General features: G+C 39.9%; 1 protein-coding gene across 1 annotated transcript in view; it reads left to right on the top strand.

Annotated features, from left to right (window-relative positions):
* The first annotated feature begins 4,368 nt into the window (after nt 1-4,368).
* Nucleotides 4,369-22,160, top strand: part of TM9SF2 (transmembrane 9 superfamily member 2) — a 28,020-nt gene continuing 10,228 nt past the window's right edge. The window contains exons 1-11 of the mRNA XM_075740886.1: nt 4,369-4,692; nt 8,294-8,361; nt 9,454-9,547; nt 10,290-10,417; nt 14,841-14,970; nt 16,544-16,668; nt 17,527-17,638; nt 20,184-20,263; nt 20,361-20,469; nt 20,592-20,724; nt 20,975-21,094. Coding sequence (XP_075597001.1) covers nt 4,564-4,692; nt 8,294-8,361; nt 9,454-9,547; nt 10,290-10,417; nt 14,841-14,970; nt 16,544-16,668; nt 17,527-17,638; nt 20,184-20,263; nt 20,361-20,469; nt 20,592-20,724; nt 20,975-21,094 — 1,228 coding nt within the window. The 5' untranslated portion in view covers nt 4,369-4,563. The remainder of the gene's footprint in view (nt 4,693-8,293; nt 8,362-9,453; nt 9,548-10,289; nt 10,418-14,840; nt 14,971-16,543; nt 16,669-17,526; nt 17,639-20,183; nt 20,264-20,360; nt 20,470-20,591; nt 20,725-20,974; nt 21,095-22,160) is intronic.

Below are 22,160 nucleotides of genomic sequence, written 5' to 3'. Positions count from 1 at the left end.
TAAAGGTTGTCTTCTGATCACTCGCAGCAGTACCTTATGCTCAGCAGGACTGCACTGCTCAAATCTCCTCAGGCCACAGTAGCATCATTCTTCACAAACCATAATCCTTCACCTGTTTCATCTGCGAGAAGTTCTCAGACACACTTGATACACTTGCTGGGGGGAAAATTGTTACCAGTGATCATCCTTAGTACAGCCATCTGGGACTTTAATTCAACTTCCACCTCTACCTGTTGAGGTCCTCATCCATACTTCTCGCTTTCTAGAAAAATGACCAAACTACCAGTCCAGGGGCAACTTAACAGCAGGGCATTTCCCCCAAATATCATAGAATCATATAATAGTTTGGGTTGGAAGGGACCTCAAAGATCATCTAGTTCCAACGCCCCTGCCATGGGCAGGGACACCCTCCACTAGACCAGGTTGCCCAAAGCCCCATCCAACCTGGCCTTGAACACTGCCAGGGAGACAGGGGCAGCCACAGCTTCTCTGGGCAACCTGTTCCAGTGCCTCACCGCCCTCACAGTAAAGCATTTCTTTCTAACATCTAATCTAAATCGACCCTCCTTCAGCTTAAGGCCATTACCCCTTGTCCTGTCACTCCATGCCCTTGTAAACAGTCCCTCTCCAGCTTTCCTGTAGGCCCCTTCAGGCACTGGAAGGCTGCTATCAGGTCTCCCTGGAGCCTTCTCTTCTCCAGCCTGAACAATCCCAACTCTCTCAGCCTGTCCTCATAGGAGAGGTGCTCCAGCCCTCTGATCAGCTTCGTGGCCCTCCTCCGGACTCACTCCAACAGCTCCATGTCCTTCTCATGTTGGGATCCCCAGAGCTGGATGCAGTACTCCAGGTGGGGTCTCACAAAAGCAGAGTAGAGGGGCAGGATCACCTGGTCACACTTCTTTTGATGCAACCCAGGACACGGTTGGCTTTCTGGGCTGCAAGCGCACACTGCCGGCTCATGTTGAGCTTCTCATCAATCAATACCCCCAAGTCCTTCTCCTCAGGGCTGCTTTCAATCCATTCCTTGCGCAGCGTGTTTGAGATTGCCCTGACCCATGTGCAGGACCTTGCACTTGGCCTTGTTGAACTTCGTGAGGTTCTGATGGGCCCACCTCTCCAGCCTGTCAAGGTCCCTCTGGATGGCATCCCTTCCCTCCAGGGTGTCAACTGCACCAGGCAGCTTGGTGTCGTCAGCAAACTTGCTGAGGGTGCACTTGATATCACTGTCAATGTTGCTGACAAAGACATTAAACAGTGCCAGTCCCAATACCAATCCCTGAGGAACACCGCTAGTCGCTGTTCTCCAGCTGGACATTGAGCTGTTGACCGCAACATTTTGAGTGTGACCATCCAGTCAATTCCTTATCCACTGAGTGGTCCATCTGTCAAATCCATGTCTCTCCAAGGAAATTTCTCATTAAGTTATTAGGGCCATTTCACTCAGGAGAGAAAAAGAGCATACTCATTTACAAAACTCTGTAAGAGTCTGCAAGAGAGGAGATTTGGGTTCCAGATTGCAAACATATAGTTGATATTAAACATTAAAAAATAATTGTTGAAATTACTGTAAGCAGTAAAATGGATGTTAGTTGTATCCAGTTAGCACCCTAAACATTATGCAGCAGAGTATTATTCTGCTTTTCTAGTACTAAAAACACAACCACTGAATTGTAGCCCATGGCTGTAAAACCCGTAGCGGGGGAATCTTAACTGTGTGCTTGCACCCTCCATAGCAAGAAGTATTTATCTGTTCCACAGCAAGCAGAACAGCCTCACAGCTTGGTTGCTAAGGCACTATAGTGAGAAAAGTGGGTTTCAGTGCCCTTGGGCAAGGGAGGGAATATGCTGGGAGAAGGCACTAGCCACTGAGGTGTAGGATACAAGGGACTTGTCAGAGTTTGTTTCTGAAATGAAGAACTAAATTATAGAGCTGTGAACCGCCCAAAGAGAGAGGTATCCCTCACAGCCCAGACATAAGCAGCAAAAGGTGAAAACCACTACAATAATAGCAAAAGTTATTCACACTTTCTGATAACAAAAAGAGTGGTGATGTTTTTCAAGGAATGACACATTTTCCCAGCAGTTTCTGACCACTCTTTTATTTTTTCTTATCACAAGAATTTCTCAGGAAAACCCCCAGACTGTTCCTTTGCTTTAGCTTCTGTTGGTTCATTAATCCCTAAAATAGTAATTTTTCCTGTTTTATTTCACAGTCTTGCATAACCTGGGAATTTCACATCATAAAACCTGTGATACTTGTTCTTCTGGTACTAAAACCACACCCCCTGCATTGTAACCTATGGCTGTAAAACCCATAGGGAAGTAATCTAATATGAGAAATTATCAAGTAAATTCCCACTGAAGTTCTCATTAAATTAGAGGAGATGAATTTTGCCCAGGCTGAAATTGGATCTCAAGGATGATGGCCATTCCTGGCATTATAACCCACGGTTATAGCTGCTCCAAAAGAGTTGCTATATTGAATTAATAACACAGCCCACAAACTGTTTTTCCACATCATCTTTGTAGAGCAGAAAGGAGGAAGCATCATAGCATACGACATCACATCCACTGAAACGCTCTTTGCACATCAACTGGCTGAGCACCCCTTAAAAGCGCTCTGAGTCAGCAGGTTTTGCAGTCAGGAAGGCAAAGAAAGACAAGGGATTTAAGCAGATCACAAAGCACACCGCAACTCCTACTCATCGCGCAGCTTTTGGAGCATTCTCAAGGAAGATGAGGATTAAATGGGCAAAGGCTTTTAAATATTCTCTCATGCGAAGGAATGGAATTAGGCCCACAAAAGTAATTTGCTTAGAATATTAACCTGGGAAATGGGAGATACGTTTGAACTCCCTTGTGGCAGAAGAGAAACTGAACTTGGGTCATTTACAACCTGATTACCCTAACCATGAGCAATTTTAAATAAAAAGAGGGAACTGGGAATTCTTCTCCAGCTGCGCTTGTCACAGGGCTTGATCTTATAATTGTGCTCTTAGGATAGCTACAGGATGAGACAAGTAGGAATCAGACCTAGGAATGAGAAAGGTAAACTAACAACTTAAATTTTAAATAGAGAGAGTTCAAAAATATCTAATGTATACAATATGTTATAAATTAATATGTATTTATATAAAACTAAGAATGGCTTATTTAATATAGAAAAATACAAAAATATATTAACATAACCATACCTAAGGATTACGTTATGTGGCCTAGGTGCTTAGATGCTCAACGCAGCATCTGGTCAGACACCGTGTGAATTAACCCACCTGAGGCTCCACCCTGCATAGACAGTAGCCAGGTATCTCATCTGTTGCTTTCTCAGGCACCTGGACATCGCATTACAGGACACAGAGCAGACATCTCTTTGGACAGCCCTGCTCATTCCTCACCAACTTTCCTGGCAATACCTTAGCTGCTTAAGTATACCTTGGCTATACATAGGATCATATGAGCAAAAGGTGTATCCTGCAAACCCTGTAATAAATAGAAGGAAAGCAGAAATGAGTAAATCAATGAAATTAGCGGAAATGCTGCAACATTTATACATACAGTTTTTCATTAGAGACTGTTGTCTGATTGAAAATATTAGGAAGTAGGGAAAGGTAAAATGACAATCCGAGCAATGTCCTCTCCTACATTATCAAAACAACAGACTTTTCATGCCCGTTCCTTCTATAGGGTGGTTGGGGTTTTTTTGGTGGGCGGGTTTTTTTCGGTAGATCGTGCCACATGACGGCAGCCATCAGTGGCACAGAGGGAACGCGGACCCGGGTTGTTCTGAACGTTGAGCTGTAACAGACGTCCAGCACAGCCACCATCTGTCTGTCTGTCTGTCTGTCTGTCTGTCTCCTCCTCGGCTCCACTCAGCCGGTGGTAGGTCTCGCCTCAAGTTCCCTTTGAAAACCGAGTTGTCCATGGGGAAACCCTTGATAATTAAAAAAAAAAAAAAAAAAAAAAAAGACAAAATATATTTTTAAAAGAGCAAGGACCGCTGAACAGCCGCGCAGCCTGACCGGCAGCAGGGCCAGGCCTCGCTGGGACCGCCCAGGCGGGGGTCCCAAACGGCCGCTGGGCGCCGCTCCTATCGCCCCCCCGTCGTTCTTCGGCGGCCGGGGCCGCCCCTCAGCGCTCCCGGGGAGGGGAAGGGAGGGGAGGGGAGGGGAGGGGAGGGGAGGGCCGGGCCGGGCCGGGCCGGGCCGGCCGCCGTGACTCCCCTCTCCCGCGCCGCCCCCGGCGTAGTGCGCCGCGCTGCCATGGCAACCGAGCCAGGCGGGGCTCGGCTCCGGAAGCGAACGCGCGAGGGGCCGGTCCGGTTCGTCGCGTGCGCCGGCCCCACCCCCGTCGCGCTCGTCAGGTGGTCTGCGCGGGGTGACGTGTCGCGCGCGCGAGAAGCCGGAAGTGGCGGCCGTCAGGGCGGGGGGAGTCGCCAGCCGCGACCGTTTGCCGCCGCGGGCGCGCGCGAGAGGCGCCCAGGGACCATCCCCCCCCCCCCCGCCCGCGCAAGCCGCCCCGCGCCGCCACCGCCGTTCCTCCGCGCGCCCACCCCCCCCCCCGGCCATGGCTCTGCGGCGGCTCCTCATCGCCGCGGCGCTGGCGGCGGCCGCGCCCTCCGCCGCCGCCTTCTACCTGCCGGGCCTGGCGCCCGTCAACTTCTGCGAGGCTGGCAAGGAGAAGCCCGAGTGCAGGGTGAGCCTGAGGGGGCCGGGCCGGGCCGGGCCCGCCGTCGCTGAGGGGAGGCCTCGACGCCGCCCGCGCCCCTGAGGCCCGGGTTGCTGCGCGGTGTTTTAACCTGCTGCTGCGGGGGGGGGTGTTGTTGGGGGTTTTCCGGAGGGTTCGTAGCTGTCTCCCTGTAACGACCCTGGCGTCCCGGGGGCTGTTGCCGCAGGGACTTGGAGCGCGTTTCAGTCCCCGCAGTAGTGGCTAATGGTGAAGTGTCCGCGGTCCCTCGCAGGGAGGGAAAGAGCTGTCGGTTCATCTCGTGAGTTACGGTCACGTTGCGGAAATAGGAAGCCCCGGCCGCTTATCTCTCGGGCCCTTTTAAAAATACTTGCTGGAAAGCTGCAGAAAGTAAGGGTCACAGTGACAGGTCGTGCCAGGGGGGGTGTGTGTGTGTGATTCTTGGCAGGAGCGAGCAGCTGATGGTCACAAGCAGATAGAAAATCAAGGCAAGCAGGCAGTGACACTCTCCTTGCTGTGTCTTCCTAACTGCAAGAATCCGAAGTGTAGGGGCTTCTAGGCCCCAGAGCCCCAAGTGAAGCTTAAACTTCTTGTCATGCCTACATAAGTGACAAGCAAAGTTCACATAACCAAAATACTTATTTGTAAGGATGTTGGCTTGTAAGGGGTCTGTACTTAAAATAGTCTTCGGTCCTTTGGATGAGCTGTAGAAGTTGTTTGCTGTTACTGTGATGGAAATTACACAAGACCGTGCTTTAAGACTTGAATGAGGAGGTTCAAGACCAATCGCTTTTATGATCTGTTGTCTTACTGCTGTTCAAAGCGGCTATCTCACACTTTCTGATCTCTTAGCTTCTCTATTACATGAAACACTGGTCCATGATTCTTCAGAATAAGAGTCTGTTTAAATTGCATGCTTTTGGTAAATACCTTGCACTGACTTTGTCAATTTGCTGTCCAGAATCAGAAGAGCAGGTAATAGGCTAATAAGATAATTAAAGTGTAATTGCTATGAATGTTTTTTCCCTTCTTTCTCAAGTGTATTGTTCTATTCAGACCAGTCAAATCTTGCACCTAACACAGAGCTGTGGATTTTTTCACTTTTGTTTCCGTACCGCTTGTGTTGTAGTAGTAAAATATTCTGTGGATATTCTTTTATAGGATCATAGAAATGGTGTTTGGAATTGACCTCAGGAGGTCACACAGTCCAACCTCATGCTTGAAGTAAGGCTGTTGCCGGCAGTAGATCAGTTCAGCTCTACCTTTGTTTAAGCAAGCCTTGAAAACATCCAAGCATGGAGCATCCGTTACCTCCCTGGGTGACCTGTTACAGTGCTGCACTACTCTCTTCAGGAATGTTTGTTTTTTTTTTTTTCTTCAAGTACAGGCTAAGACTTTAAAGCTGCAGTTTGTAGATTTTCACAATATCCCTGAAAAATATCGCTATGTTTGAATTATTCCTGTTTTAAGTTAGGATTGTGGCAGAAATATTTTTATTTTTTTAAAAGTGAAGTAAACTAGGTTACCTACTGTCTTTTGTAATCAACCTGAGACACGGGGTCATCTTTTGCAGATATGTCTGTATTTTTTTCCCCTTGTGTACAAAATGCTTGTCTCCTTATCCTGAGAATTTATCATTTTGTAAATGTGAAGTAAGGTGCTTAGGTGATGTAAATCTACTACCAGTGGCTAGCTGAACATTTTAGGGTAACCTAACCAAGTGTATTATTGCAAAAATATCTTTCTGAAATTAGCCACCTCTTATATTCCTCTGCCTTATGCTAGCCATATACATACAAAGTGAGACATAGGTATATGAAGAAAGCTAAATCACACTTTGCATCCAGGTCTCTCCATGTAGTCTGGTCCCTGGTGAGGAGAAACAATACGCGATCAGATAATCACTATATCATAATATTTATGTAAGTGAGTAAAACTAAGCTTCCCTGAACAACCTTAATTTTTCACATGCTCTTGCTGAGTTCTTGCAATTGTCACTGTTGATTATGTCAGTAATAATGTTGAGTTTTCCCCTGCCTTGAGGATTTTGATCCAAAGACCAGATCTCTAAATGGTACTATTTGTCTATTATAATCTCTATAGCTTCTATATGTCCTCTGTTGGTGAGATGGGATGTTGTTAGTGGGGCACACAGCTAGCAGCACGAGAATGATGAGACTCATAACTTTGCCCCTTCCTCCAAGCTGTCTGCTAATCTGCTTGGGCAAACTCAGTTTGGCTGCTTTCCTGTTTCTGGTTGGATTATCATCAGAAATGAAATGTAATCTATGCAGACTTAAATAGTAACTCTTGCCTGAGCATTAAGAATCCTTACTCAGTTTAAAAAAATACTGATGGCTCCAAAGGGGACTTGTTGTTTTATGGGAAATTCTTTATCAAAGATGGTGATCTGCAGTAATGCATATACTTCTCATGGAAAATTGGAGCATTTGGGTAAATTCCCTCCTCCAATGAAAAATAGCTACTTTTTACAATTCCATCCTTTTTTTTTTTTTTTTTTTTTCTCCTTTTCCCTCCAGAATTTCTTGGTTTGGCTAAACTTGAGTGAATTTTCATAGGGAGGAAAAGCTCTCCTTTTGGTTCATGGTGAGAAAATAGATGGGTTGCTGTTGAAAGGGGGAGGTCTTGTTCATGAAAGCACTCCCTTCCTTTTGCTGTCTCCAGTTGTTGTCTAATTGCAGAGTAAGATAGTTTAACTTGCTATGCTGCTAAAAATTGCTCTTTAAATTCTTTTGGGGGTAAATCTTTTGCTGTTTTAGCTAGTTGAATTGGTTTACTGTGTAAGCAGATAACTGCCAAAAACAGTGTAAGGTAAACGGTTGAGATGTTTTGGGGCTGCGGGACTAGAATAAGGGAAGGAATTTTGAGACTAAGAGGAAAGAGTGAGAGACCTCTCCCTTTCTGTAGCAGCAGGCTACCCCATCTGTAATTAATGTATATAGACCAAACTAGTCTGAAACCACAGCAGGCTGAATTTCAGGTTCTTAGTCAAGAGTTGCTAGAGTTATTGATAAACTTTTATAAGGAGGTAAATGTGGATATCCTTGCCTTCTCTTTGGAAAGAGCTTCTGTACAAACTTAAAACAGTGTATCAGTCTGAATACATTGTTTAAATCATCATAGTTCAGTTTCCAGTTGCTACATAGATAAAATTGTGGAGTGGCTTAGTTATAGGGAGAAGTACTGATATCATCCATACTTTTATTCATGTTCTTTTAAGACTTTTATTACACAAAAGTTGTGGTGATGATTAATATGGCTCTAACTGGGTACACCAAACTAAAACACTGGCAGCTGTGGTAACTGTATTATTCTTGTGCATGATTTCTTTGAGTTTGAATGGTTTGTTAGCCTTAAAGTGGTTTTGTCATGTGATCACTGTTTTTGTGATGGTTAGATAGTGTTTTACTTATGGTCTCAGCAGATACAGTTCATTACACAAGATTCTACATTTCAAGATGTATAATTACACAAATCTTACATTTTCAGCTTTCCTTTACCTTATTCATGCAAATCTATTTATATATATATATCTGTCAGAATTGAAGAAGTGCTTTAATATAACTGATGACTATCTCCACTCTTTCAGTCTGGAATCGAGCTGTTTGTGAACAGGCTTGACTCTGTAGAGTCTGTCCTTCCCTACGAATATACTGCGTAAGTATATTATATTGTTTGTGTCATTTTAGTTGCCAGTTCTTCCAAAAAGATGAATTTAATTTATCTTAAAGTATTATCTGCCTCTTGCTACGGCAGTTTGCCAGTGAGTAATGTCTATTTGTTTTGCTAACATAAGTTTACCAATAGAGAATTTTCAACCAGCAGATGGATGCATGCATTGCTTCCTTCTTCTTGGTTGTCATTGCTCATACTTCAGAAGTAGTGCATGGATTCATAGGCCCTCATGTAGGTCGAATCACTGCTTTAGAGTAACTTAAGGTTAAAATGTGTGTGTGCATTAGTTGTCATTTTATAGATCAAAGTATTACTGCTGTCTTTAGTAGCCTATAGCCAGAGGAGTTAAAGTGGTAATGAAGTGTGAACTTCCCATCAATTATCTTAATGAGGTGTTAAATGTTTTCTTGGTACACATCATAGGAGCCACAAAATATGTCAGTGCCTGGTACACCTGTGTAAAGTTGTTGCTTCAAAGAATATTTTGATTGTTAACATTGGAGAGGTTAAGCAGTAGTTTTGTCTACACTTTAATGAACACAAATGTGATATACTTGAAATTAGGCTGGAAAAACTTGGAGGATGTGCTATTAAATGTTTTGGTGAATAAAACTGCAGTAACCTGTTTATGTAATAGTGCTTGCTGTAAAGGAGCTGTCTGTATACGTGTGTGTGTCTGTGTAATTTTGTAATTTTTTTTTCTTTTATTACTCCCCAGCCCGAGAATCTGGCCTGCATGTTTTTCTCTCAGAGCTGTCATGAAACTCTATGTGAAGGTTTAATTCTTGGCTAAAATCCCTGTTCAAATAGGAAACTTCTGATTACTTCAGGAAACTGTTATGCTGCCATGTTTAATATAAACTGAGTTCTGAAATAGCTGAAGAAGAGATTTGATTGTTGCTTTTGTTCCGTTTTTTCCAAAACGGGACTGTGATTTTCACACTTTGCCTCACAGGTTTAAGGGAGAAACTGTTGTCTAGAAGGAAAGCCATATAGTTCCTTTACTTGTGATGAAGGTGCTGATTTGCCGCAGAGAATATTTTTATTAACTTTTGTATCTTTTCTCTAATTCAGGTTTGATTTTTGCCAAGCGGAAGGAAAGAAGCGTCCCTCTGAAAACCTTGGCCAAGTATTGTTTGGAGAGAGGATAGAACCATCTCCTTACAGGGTTTGTTCTCTGACAAGGGCTGTTCGGTAATATGTATGTTCAGATGTAACCAAAGGAGATCAGAATCTTGAGGATCCTCTTCACAAGGGCTTTATCTCAAAGAGCTTCAAAATCTGAAATTCCATATAATAGAAATCTCTCGATTTACCTAATTGTAACTATGCATTTTGCATCATGAAGCTGTAGCCTGAAATGCTGTGGAGGTTGTCTCCTCTCTTTGGAACCTGCCACAACCTGATTCTTGCTCCTCAGCTGTCCCCTTGTTAGAAGGAATTGAGTACTCTTATTTCTTGGAACCAGATCTGAAAAGACCGCAGCTGTAAAATGGAAGAATTAGAAATGGTGTTAGCCAGCTTGTCTTTTCTGGTGACTGAAGCTCTCACTTTCTCTCCTACATGTACATGTAGTAGGAGAGACAGTTATCAATTGAATCTGCCTGGGATGGCAATGCTGCTGTGAGGTCAGCTGACTTGTTTGGTAAATCATTGCAGGAAACAGGTTTTAATCAGTAAAAAGGAGCTCTTAGTGCAGGGCTCCTACAATGAACACAGGAGGGGTTTATAGCGCACACCAATATAGAAACCTCCTCTGGAGGTTAATACACGTAGTCTTGGTAATTTATTAGGTGTTTTTATTATAATAGTATAGGCAATTATAAATGCATAGGGGAAACTTGTTAAATACTGAAATGACACACAATTTGTTACAATCTTTTTGCTCATATGTCTTTCATTTTTCTTAGTTCACATTCAACAAGAAGGAAACATGTAAATCTGTTTGTACAAAAACATACGATACCACAAAGCCAGAAGATAAACAGAAATTAGACTTTTTGAAAAAAAGCATGCTACTGAATTACCAACATCATTGGTAAGTTGATATCAAAATCCATAGCTTGGTTAATCTATATGTTGGTGATTATTTAGTTTATCATTTTGCATTTGCAAGTTAATATAGATTGAACACTAGGTATTTGCACTGAATCTATTCCCCTTCTGTTCTTGCTTGTTGTCTTCATTAAAAAAAAATTCCTTCACTTGAAGGATTAGCACCAGGTATAATGGAAAAGAGTCTGTTTCCAGACACAAAGCTTTGTGTTTTTTGTGCTGCCTCTGTGCTTACTGTAAAATACTGCTATTTCTTTTCACCTGTAAATCTAGCAGTTAACCCTGCCCTAGCTTGAGAAAAGTCTTAAGGGACCTTCATTCTATTGCTGTGTTGTCTTTGTTTTCCTCAAGAGCCTTTGCACTCCCCTTCAAGCACTGTGTCCAGGAGATAGGATCAGCCTGAAAGTGTTTTATGCAAAGTTTGTTTCTCTTATAGGATATGGAAGTGAAAGGTGGCCAGTGAAAATTAATTGATGAAATAATTTTGAGGAATGCATCAACACTTGGTCCTTTCCTATTCCCTGAGTCTCTCTGTAACCATCTGAGTCGTCTTGGAGCATGCTGGGGCTCTGTTTCTGCTTGGACATTGAGGTCCTTTTCCAATGGGCGTTAAGGGTGGGGCAAGGCTGAATGTGTGCGCTGAATCTCATGCTGATTGTCAGTTAGGATGTAGCCAAGCTCTGCGCCCACATCCAAAAGCTGGGAAATGTTTATCAGCAGGCTCCGTCTTGACATTGGAAATACCCAGCCATGCTGTCAGTGTTTGTAGAGTGCTTTATATCTCGGTGTTCTGTGCTAAGAGCAACCTTTAGTTGCAAGGGTAGAAGGAACAACTTGGGCACGAAGTTGTCAGAGTTGCTGTGGCATGTCTTTGCAAGTAATATATGAACATAATTAACCAATGTTGCTCATATGTTTCCAGGTGTGTGCTCCCTGCTTCACAGAAACAAACATTTTGGTTTTCATCTAATTAGATTAAAACTTTCTGGATATATTAGTAAAAATGCAGGTGAAATGTTGAGTTTTGATACTGTCATTAAATGTTTTTCTGTAATGTCACATTCCATTTCTTCAGTTTTGAAAGAGCCACCCATGCTGGAAAGGCAATGAGTGTATTTTCTGCTGCTTTTGGGAACTGATATGGGATATCCCTTTTAAGGGATAAACTACAGCTCACTGATGTAAATATTTCTGGGAACCTCTTGAAAATTAGTTTAGTTGGAAGTTGATAAATTAGGTCAGAAGGGTTCACACACAATAGCCATATGTTCTTGTAGGTGAACCAGGAAGCAATAAATAAACCCTGACAGATACAGCTACTTTTGCAGGGATTCGAAGTGTATATGCCTAATTCTGAAATAAGTAGAGCTTCAAACATGCTGGATTTGGTTATATTCTTGTTAAATACTACATGTATTTATAATGTTACCACCACTTTGAATTTCACTGATGCGTGTTGGTCTGGCATAAAGCTTCAGCTTTAAAAGTTTGTGTATGCTTTAGTGTGTAAATGAAAACTAGTTTCCCAAGGCTGTGATCCTGTCACTCTTTGAAATAATTTTATTTTTTTAGGAAAGCCCAAAACTTAAGCTGAAAGAAACTGAAACAGAACTGTGTAAAACTAATCACACAGAAAAGTACTTTAGACGGGGGGGGGGGTTCCCCCTTAGTGTATTTAAGTATTTTTTTTAGCCTGTACAGCTAACTTGATAGGATTGTTCAGATTTTAGTAAGATGTAGTGCTGTTTTTCAGTGTGAAAACTTCCCTTTTAATTTAGGGTACTACTTATATTCTTAGTTCTTTTAATAGCACTTCTACTATTTATTTTTTTGCTAGGCCCACTGCCCTAAAACTTTAGAACCAGTGGCATGAAGAATCTTCGTATACGTCTGTCTGGTAATGATAGTCCTCCTCAGCCACAGCTTCACAAAGTTAAAGTGGCTGGGTTTTGTGATGAATGATGCATGGTCTAGGAGCATGGTATGGTACAGGGCTATGTTGTGCAGGGATCAGCAAGGTATCATAAGTGAGGATTTAATAGAGGCTTATTATCCAGCTTCAATTTATCATAAAATTCCTGGGGAATACAGATGGTGCAAAGTACTTTAAAGGCTTTAAAAGCCACTTAATAAGATTAGGAATTGACATACTGAATTGGACTCAACAGCTATACTGATATCTTGGCTGACAGTGTTCATCACCAGATGTTTTTGAGAGACATATAAGAACGCTGTTGTATAACGTATTTGCCCCACGTGTATAATCTCTTCAAGTCATTTTAAATTTGGAGATTAACTGTGAAAAATGATTTGCTTCTTAAATCATCAATTTGTTCCAGCATTGCTGCTTAAAGGCAGCTCAGTATGCCTCTGCTGCAGAAGATACAAGGGAAAAGCCCTTACCCCAATCAGACTCATTTGCAATAAGTTAATGCTTTACCTGGTTTTGATTATGAAATTAAAATACTAACAAAAGCAAGAGATATGTCTAGTGTATATTGTGGGGGTAAAATTCCAAATATGGTCCAAGTGTAATGAATCTGCATCTGGAGTAGCTCCTAATTAGCAACTTAATTGTACCTTGTAGTAGCATGGTGAAGTGAGTAGGATTTGGTTGGTGGTGCTGCTGCTCATGACTGTGGTATTCTTGGGAATCTCCTGATAACCTGGAAACTGTGGTTTTTGGAGGGCCTGTCTTCAGCTCTTCCTCCGTGTCAATATTGAGCCAAGAACATTGCTACTCATTTCTGCCTGGTAGCTAATGGTATGGATGATGCAGATCTCTTTATGTTGTGTGAACAAAGACAGCATGTACTGCTCTTTTTACCCCTATCAGTTAATGTGCTTTAAGAAATAGTGCTAATTCAGAGACTGTTAAAATATGTGACAGACTAAATAATGCTTTGGTTTTCTTGTCTGAAGTCATAATTCCTGTGTTTAATTAGGTATTTAAAAGTACCTAATGAGGTATTATCAGGTATCTCTTAACATTAATAGTCTAGTGGTTATAGTGATGAGACATTTAATTGTAAAGGATGTTCAGTAGCTTGGTAAGTTTTGCAAAAGTGTGTTGTTGACAACCCACTGAAAGTTCTTTTCTCGGTCCAGTGGTGCACGCAAAATAGCAGTTGTCTCATGTCTTCATGTGTGAAGTTTATTAACAGACCCTTAAAAACACACCTTGGAGCCATTAATGTTGCCCCAGCGACAGCTACTGAATTTCAAGTCATCTTTGAATTACTTTCTTTTGGGATTTATCTTTCAGCTAGTTAAAACACTTCATAACATAAAGAAACAGGCTTGAGTTTTTTAGTAGTTTCTTTTACAAAGGGATGGGTCACTATGTCTGGTATCTTTGTTTAAAAGTGTATTTTTGGGTTTGACATTTGTACTGTTTCTAGCATGTTGGATACTGTTTGTATCTTAATGTATCATCTTCTGCAACTCCTCATGGGGGTGTGTTCCTCCACAAATGTTTCATTGAAACTAAACTATAAACCTACTGGGCTCAGGTCTTTTAGGTAATGTGAATATAAATCTTGTGAGGCTATAATATAAAAGCAGCAGGTAGACAACGGAGGGATGTTTGAAAGTGATTACTTTCCCAAGTGTGTGATGGCTTACAACTTTTTGCTCACATAACCTATCTAGTTAAAATATTCCATACTCTCAGGGAACTACAGCTGAGGTCAATGGTCAGGAATTCACTTGAATAGCAAAAACAAAACAAAAAAACAAGCAAACAAACAAAAAAACAACAACAAAAACCCACCACACACAAAAAAACCCACAACACCAAAACAAAAAATCCTTGCACTTTAGCTTTAATGAAAAGTAAAAGTTTGGAGTGCCATGAAAAAATGTATTTTGTGATGGAAGAACAATGAGGAAGCTGGAGAATTAATAATGTGCATGTAGGCAAATTTATTTTGTGTTTTGTCTTAAACTTGAAATTACCAAGTTAGTTGTAGCTGGTTTAGTGGATGATTTTGGCCATTTTTAAAAACAAAACAATGAAATGTTATTACTTTGGAGTGGGAGAGTTTTATGTATTGAGCTATAGTTGTAAGGGGACTTCGGAAACCAGTCCAATGAATAGAATGTTTTGATGGTCACAGAGTAAGCCTCCTTTTACAAGCCACCTTCTGAAGAACTAAATTGATTTTTTTAAGTTATTTTTTTCTAGAAAAGATAGTTTCAGTGGAAGAGCTACATGCTTACCTCTCATTTGGAAATTGGATTGACAATCGGTGCAATTCTATGTGTTAAGATCTGAAAGAAGTATTATTCTTGTAGTTAATCTTTCAATAACCAGTGTGGCAAAGTTAGATTAATATTAGTCTGGGTTTTTTTCCATTACACTCTGTATTTTGGAAGATTGTGAAATGTCAGTATGCCATTTACAGGATTGTAGACAACATGCCTGTGACCTGGTGTTACGATGTCGAAGATGGCCAGAGGTTTTGCAATCCTGGGTTTCCTATTGGCTGTTACATTACAGAAGATGGCCGTCCAAAAGATGCCTGTGTTATTAATGTAGGTTTACGTAATTTATTTTTTTTAATACCTCCTTTTTACTAAAGACTGGCATTTCTCCTATGTCATGTTTCTATGGCGAGTCCTCACTATCTTAAGAGCCCTTGTTGCCTAAAACTAAGTGTTTTGATATCTCTCTAAGTACTGCAATTTGTAAGCCTCATCTAAGCCTGAGAACTCTGTCTCTTCTGTTGCATAATACAGAAGAGCTCCAAAAGATAGCAGAGATAAACGTTATGCACATTCAGTACATGTAAAGGGTGAAGAAGAAAAACACATCATCCTTCATTGCCTAAGTCGTCTGAACATCTGAAGGCTTGGACTTTACATTTTGGTGGGATAGAAGTGTTTGTACCACTGCATGGAAATTAATACTTCTTGAAGCATTGCTTTCCCTAAAACTGTGTGAGCTAATGGAAGAAGGCAGAATTTAAGATTTCTAAGTGAGCAAAGCTTTTCCTGTGAGAGACAGATCTATTAGATTAACTGGTGGAGGTCCGGATGAATGCACTCTAAGCATTATGAAGATAAGAACGCAATAGAAAGTCCAGGATATCTTTAGATTACCACAGATCTCTTCCATGGAGAGGTCACTAACACCCCGGATTAGGTTTTTTTATCAAAATGGTTTGATTTAGTTAATGGATCTTACCATAGGTGACAGTTTCTGCAGTTTCTAATTTTGTTTCCTTGCCTCCATAATAAATTGATTTCAGAGGCTCCATATGAGTGGCTGCATTTATGATCAAATATGTAATCTGACATTATTATTTTTAGTCTATTTCCCTTTTCTTAAAAACAAGTATTTAAACAACCTTGGAAGGAGTAACTGAAGGACTGTAGAAGAACTCTTTGTTTATATAACTATTCTTATACTTAGGGTGCTTTGTAGAAAGGGCTGGGGTTAGAACCCTGAAGAAGTATTAGTTGAACTTCAGTAGATATAATGCTCGTGATTTAACCACCTCTTTAACTGACAAAATTCCAAGCTGATGTTTCCATTCACCTGAGATTTTTCAACATTCTTTTCAACTGCTGCTTGCAGTTCATCCCTAGGCATCTTTGGTTTCAAATGTCAAGGTGGTTCTGTCAGCAATTATTTGAATTGTTTGTCTTGGAAGGTTCTGTTTAATCTATGAAATATATACATGTTGTTTTGAAATAGCTGATGTTTATGAACTACTTCTGATATGAAACTTGGCACATAATTATCTATTCAGTTTGCTACTTCAATTAAATAACATGGGGCATCTTCAGTTATTTTAATAAATATATGTATAGTTTATAATACATTTTATATTTAAAATACATTTTTCTACTTTCAACTGTAGTAAGACAGTTCTTAACACTAACTTTTCTAGTTTGTTTTTTTAATGCAAGGCTTTAATGCAAAGACTTTACTCTCTGTATTCCTAGAATCTTGCATTTCTTGACTTGATTCTGCATTCAGAATCCTGAATTTCTTGACAGAAAACTGTACACAGTCTAAAATTCTGCTATGTAAGCTTCTGCCTAAGGCTTTTAGATGTCTTTATATTTTTTGATTGTTTAACATCATCTCTTATCATTGCAGTCAGAATTTCATGAAAAAGATACTTTTTATATCTTCAACCATGTTGACATAAAAATACATTACCATGTTGTGGAAAACGAAGCTCTGGGAGCAAGACTAGTTGCTGCTAAACTTGAACCAAAAAGGTTAGTACTCAGAAGTAACTTGTCTTCTAACAGCGGTCCATCCCAAGATACTTGCTTTGATTTGTTGCTAGTCAGAAATGTTTTCAGATAGGTGACCTGCAGATTAGCTTTCCTTTTGATTGCTGTAGTGCAATGTAGGACAGTCTAACATAATTTTGTTCTGAATTTGATAGATCTTTGTGCACTATTTCCTATTTGGGCCAAAAAAATATAAAATAAAAACTGGAAGTGGTATGTGTTCAGTGAAGCAACACTCACTTCCCTACTGGGGAACATTTTGTCTTGTGATGGAATAGCCCACCAGTGCCTGATGCAGTAATGAGAGTGCAACATTGGATGTTTTCAGCAATCAGGGTTTGAATGGAATGATTTCACAGATTTACCCATCAGTTGTTTTGGTGTCTCTGTGGCTTTTGCACACCTGATATCTTCTTAGCATCTTTTATTTCCTTTCTCTTGTATTCTTGGTATAACTGAGCTTGTTGCACTGTTGGTCCAGCATCATGATGCAAGTATTTCTTTTCTGACAGACGTTAGTAATTCTGTTGTAACTTTGAGTGTTGTGGAGGGTCTTAGCAGTATTCAGACTTCTGTAACTTTTGGTGCTCTGCTTTAGAGACTGTGCTCTCTGTAGTTTTCTTTTTAGAAGACACAACTTTGGTTTAAAAAGTTCAAGTATCAAAAACTCCTGTTCTTATGATACATTCCTTTTGAGTTCTGAAATTTATGAGGCATTAAGAACAACTTTTATACTTAAGGGAAGAATCCTGGATGAAACTGATGCTTTTGTAAGATGAACGAATTCTTTAAGAGTGTTGTTAGTGAAGCAGTTTTCATTCTATTTTTTTCTTCCCGCAGTTACAAGCATACTCATCCAGACAACCCTGATTGCTCAGGACTACCTATGGATATAAGTAATAAGGCTAACGGAGAAGTCAAGATTGCTTACACATACTCAGTTTCTTTTCACGTGAGTACTAAGCTTTCTGTGGTAGTTGCCTCTTAAAATCATGCATTACTACTCTGAATTACAAAGATGGACAACTAAAATTCTCTCAGAATAGTAAATTTGTGGTTTTAAAACTTTATTTGAACTGAAATGTCAGAGATGGCTTGGGATTTAACCACACGCTTTACAGTTTTGTATTCCATCCCATCCCACACACACCAAATGTTAAATTGCATGTGTTTTTTAGAAGAATCACATTTTCTGCACTTACCTAGGTTGTCTGGTAGGTTATTTTTCAATCCAAGCTCTTAAGTCTGAGAAATTATGTGTTTCAGCAAATTACTGTTGTAGGCAGGTTGAAGCTGCTGTCCTGCTGCAAAAGCTTTCTTCTCTGCAAGGTCTTCTTCCCACGGTAATCTGCAGAAGAGTAGGAAGCTGGTATTCTTTGTTCCTCTAGTGTCTATTTAAAAGCAGAAGAGCAGTATATCAGGCAACTGCAAGGAACAGTGATACTTAAATATGTCTCATTCTGGTGACAAGCAAGAAAGGGGTTGGGGTTTTGTGTTTTGTTCTGTTTGGTTTGTTTGGGTTTTTTTTATGGAGTTTGCTGGACAAACTGTTTCCCAAAGTTTCCCACTGTTTCCCTTTTAGTCTAAGACTTCAAAATGCAAGTGACTCACTAGAAAGAATGCAGATTATAACTAAATGAATTTTCTTGACTCCTTGTGTATGTATCAAGGGGATAACTCACACACAGCAAGTTCATATTTTCAACCTCAATATTTCTGTGATTCTCCTGGATATAAAGGAGTCTACTTCCTACTTTTTTTTTTTGTCATTATGAACTTTAATGAAAATCTTGGCAATTAACAGATTAAACAAAAATAAAAATTGCCTTACTGCTGTTTTTTAACCTTTTTCTTGTTCTGATTGAAAGGTCAGTGGTGTCTTTCAAAATGATAGGCCATTGCTATATCAAGGCTGTTCATATATCTTAATTCTAGGCTTACAGCCTGCTGTAGGGTTCAGTTCAACCGTGGTGAAATGGAGACTGAATAGTTGATGTTTAAACTTAATTGGAGGGTAGTGTTGAGTTAGGGTGTGGGATCCACTGCCACTGTCATAAGAAGTACACAGTAAAGCATTGGCCTTACAATATCATTACATTGCTGCAGCTTCTCAGGCATGAACACCTCTAATCTCTTACAAGCTGTTACAGCAGTGTTTATAGAATTACCATGATCGTTCTTTACTCTAGTAATGTACGGGATTACATGGTAAAGTTCAAAACGCAATAAATGGTTATAGGAAAAAATGTTCAGAGGAGGTTATATTATGTATGACAATAATTATATTTTGATGAATTATATCAGTTATGATGCTGAAATTAATTTGTGTACTGAAAAGCAAGTACTTCTGGAAACCTGTGAGAAGTTAGTAATTAAGAATGACCTTAGCTTCATGCTATTAGATTGTTTCTCTTTAAAAAATGACATGCCTGTGTGTGGGTTACTGTCCTGTGTGCAATGTTACATCATTTGGAGGTTATCTTTTGAAATTCCATTAGGTCGTCTCAGGAAGACGGAAAAAAAGGCAGTGTAGGTATGGGGAAAAATGTGATTCTATCCTAGAATTGTTGGTATTGGTTTAGAAACTTGTTGTTTGCTTTGTGACCTAGTTTTATTACCTTAGTGAACAAGGTATTTGATCTTGGCTAGATTTTTTACCTTGCTGGTTCTTAAATTTTCAAAAACTGGCTTTACTGGAAAGCACTCTTGCTCTTGTATATTAGAAATTACTAAGATAACATCCTGTCAGACACCTAGCCATTTTTATTAATTGATACTAGCATTTATGGTTTATTTAATAGCAATCTTCAGGTCAATCAGCACTGTTTGTTCCTTTTTTTTCATGTTTACTCTGCAAAATAAATGCTCTTTTTGAAGTATTTCTGATCAATGAATGTTCAGTATGAATAAGCATAATCAATTGAAATGCCTGAAGGAATAATTTGTTTCCCTCTACTAACAATGTAAGTTCTGTAGTATTGTCCCCCCATCTGTCTTGCAGCGTAAGCTGAATGTAACCAAGATTGGTAGTTGCTACTGAAACCAGGTTGTATGAAAGCAAAGGATAATTTGGACAGAGCACTATCTAGAAAGTGGTATGTTATGCTGGAGACTTTATAGAGTTTAGTTTCTCAATGTCTCTGGTGTTGACTTATATATGCTAAAAAGGCATGTTCTTTTATTATGCTGCTAGTCATTTGAATTCAAAATGAATTAATGAAATTAATTGTACTTCCTCCCTTCAAGAATTAAATAGGCCTTTATGTCTTAAAAAGACATGGGTGCTCAATACTATTCAGAAAATACTTTGGGTTAGATTCTATGGTTAAATCTTAGGTTTGTTTTAGGTAGCTATTATTAAGCTATTCCCTTTAAGGCATGCAACATGAAATTTCCAATTTCTCATGAGATTTAATATTGGTTTGCACGAAAATCAACTTGTAGATTTACAAGTTGGATACTGAATGTATGTGAAACTGCTGTGTTTACTCTTACAGGAAGAAAAAAGTATAAGGTGGGCATCAAGATGGGATTATATTTTGGAATCCATGCCTCACACTCACATTCAATGGTTTAGGTGAGAAGAAAGTTTGTCTGCAAGTGTACTGGACTGAAGTGATTACATTGCGATTTGAATGATGATTTTTATTTTTTCTCTTTTTTTTTAAATTCAGTATTATGAATTCCTTGGTGATTGTCCTCTTTCTATCTGGAATGGTAGCTATGATTATGTTGAGGACACTGCATAAAGACATTGCAAGATACAATCAGATGGATTCCACTGTAAGTCTAAAACCTACCTCCTCATTTATTTGGAATGTAATTTTTTTCAGCTAAATGTATTTCTGAAACGGGCTATTTAAATGGTAATCTACTGTATTAAAATAGATGTATTTCCTTTACAGGAAGATGCTCAAGAAGAATTTGGCTGGAAACTGGTTCACGGTGATATTTTCAGGCCGCCAAGAAAAGGAATGCTGTTGTCCGTTTTTCTAGGCTCTGGCACACAGATCTTAATAATGACTTTTGTTACCCTGTGTAAGTAAAAAAAGTGAGGAGGAGTTAGTTCAGTAAAGGTGATTTTTTTTCACTGCTAATTGCATGGTACTAGTAAAAATAGCAGTATAGGTTTTGTCTAGAAATTTCTTACAAGTCTTAATGTTAGAAACAGCTGAGCTGATACAGTAGACACAAAACTTTAGTATACACATATTTTAAGATAACTGATGTACTGGCTTTAATTGAAACATATGGTTGCTTTCTAAAATCATGCATCTCTGCTTCATAGTTTTTGCTTGCCTGGGATTTTTGTCACCTGCTAACCGGGGAGCTCTAATGACCTGTGCTGTAGTTCTGTGGGTACTGCTTGGAACTCCAGCTGGTTATGTTGCTGCCAGATTCTACAAATGTGAGTAAAAGTTATTTAAAATGACAAGGCTTGAGTTCATTAAAGTAAATTATCATCAGAGAACTGATTTTTATTTTGCAGTGCTGTTTGTAGTTTCCCTTGGGGCAAGCTGGAGAAATGTATTTACCTTAACAACAGAAAATGCATATAGAATACTAACATGGTTACATTTGTTTTGATGTGATCATGCCTAAAGACCCTGAATTGGTCTTACTACTATGTATTTATGGAATTCAGAAGCAAATTCCATTTTACTCGTACTAAGCTCATTACATCAGGCAGTTTTGTACTTCTGTTTCCTACAGGGAGGCGGTGTTGCATTTAGTTTTAGCCAACAATGTTGCTCAGTAACATTTTTTCTTTTTTTTTGACCAAATCATGACCTCTCTGTTCTTGCACACCTGAGATTTGTCACCTCTTTTTAGCTAGTTCCTAGGTCTTTTTGGAGAATGGTGCTTATCAGTCTACGGCAAGGGCACAGGGGGAAGGATTATTAGGAGTTCTGTAGTTGTAGAAATCAACCCAGTGGTGCTTGGGCACCTGACAGTAGTTAGCTGATACTGTTTTCCTTCCCTGATCCCAGCTAGCTATTGCTTCAATGCCTGCCTACCAACCTGAAATGGTTTGTCCCTGTACCTTCTGGTTTATTTTAAGTTGAAGCATGCCATTCAGCATACAGCTTGTTTTAATTACCTTACTCAAGGTAAAAGACTCTTTATGACTGAGCTGAATCTTTTGGACTATTTTAGTTCTGAATGTACAGGACTAGAAGGAGCTTATTTCTGAACTTCAGCCTGGCAGTAGGCATTAGAGTTGTTTCTTCTAACCATTTTGTAATTTTTATGTGGGGAGAATCACTGGGGAAAGAGGGTTTGTATTTTCTAAGGAGTTTTTCCACAATGGTAACGATGTGATAGCAAATACTCCTTTTCCTAATGTTCAGGCCAATTAGTCCCTAAAATCTCCTTCCATTTAAGTCTAAGAGGATGTTAATCTTTATGTCATGCTGCGTATTACGTGTTTTGAAGGCTATTTTGAAGTGTATTGATGGTAAATTGAATCCTGT

Source organism: Balearica regulorum, chromosome 1 (assembly GCF_011004875.1).
Source record: "Balearica regulorum gibbericeps isolate bBalReg1 chromosome 1, bBalReg1.pri, whole genome shotgun sequence".
Lineage (NCBI taxonomy): Eukaryota > Metazoa > Chordata > Aves > Gruiformes > Gruidae > Balearica > Balearica regulorum.
The sequence above is the reverse complement of the archived record's forward strand: the minus strand, read 5'-3'. Positions and strand labels throughout refer to the sequence as shown.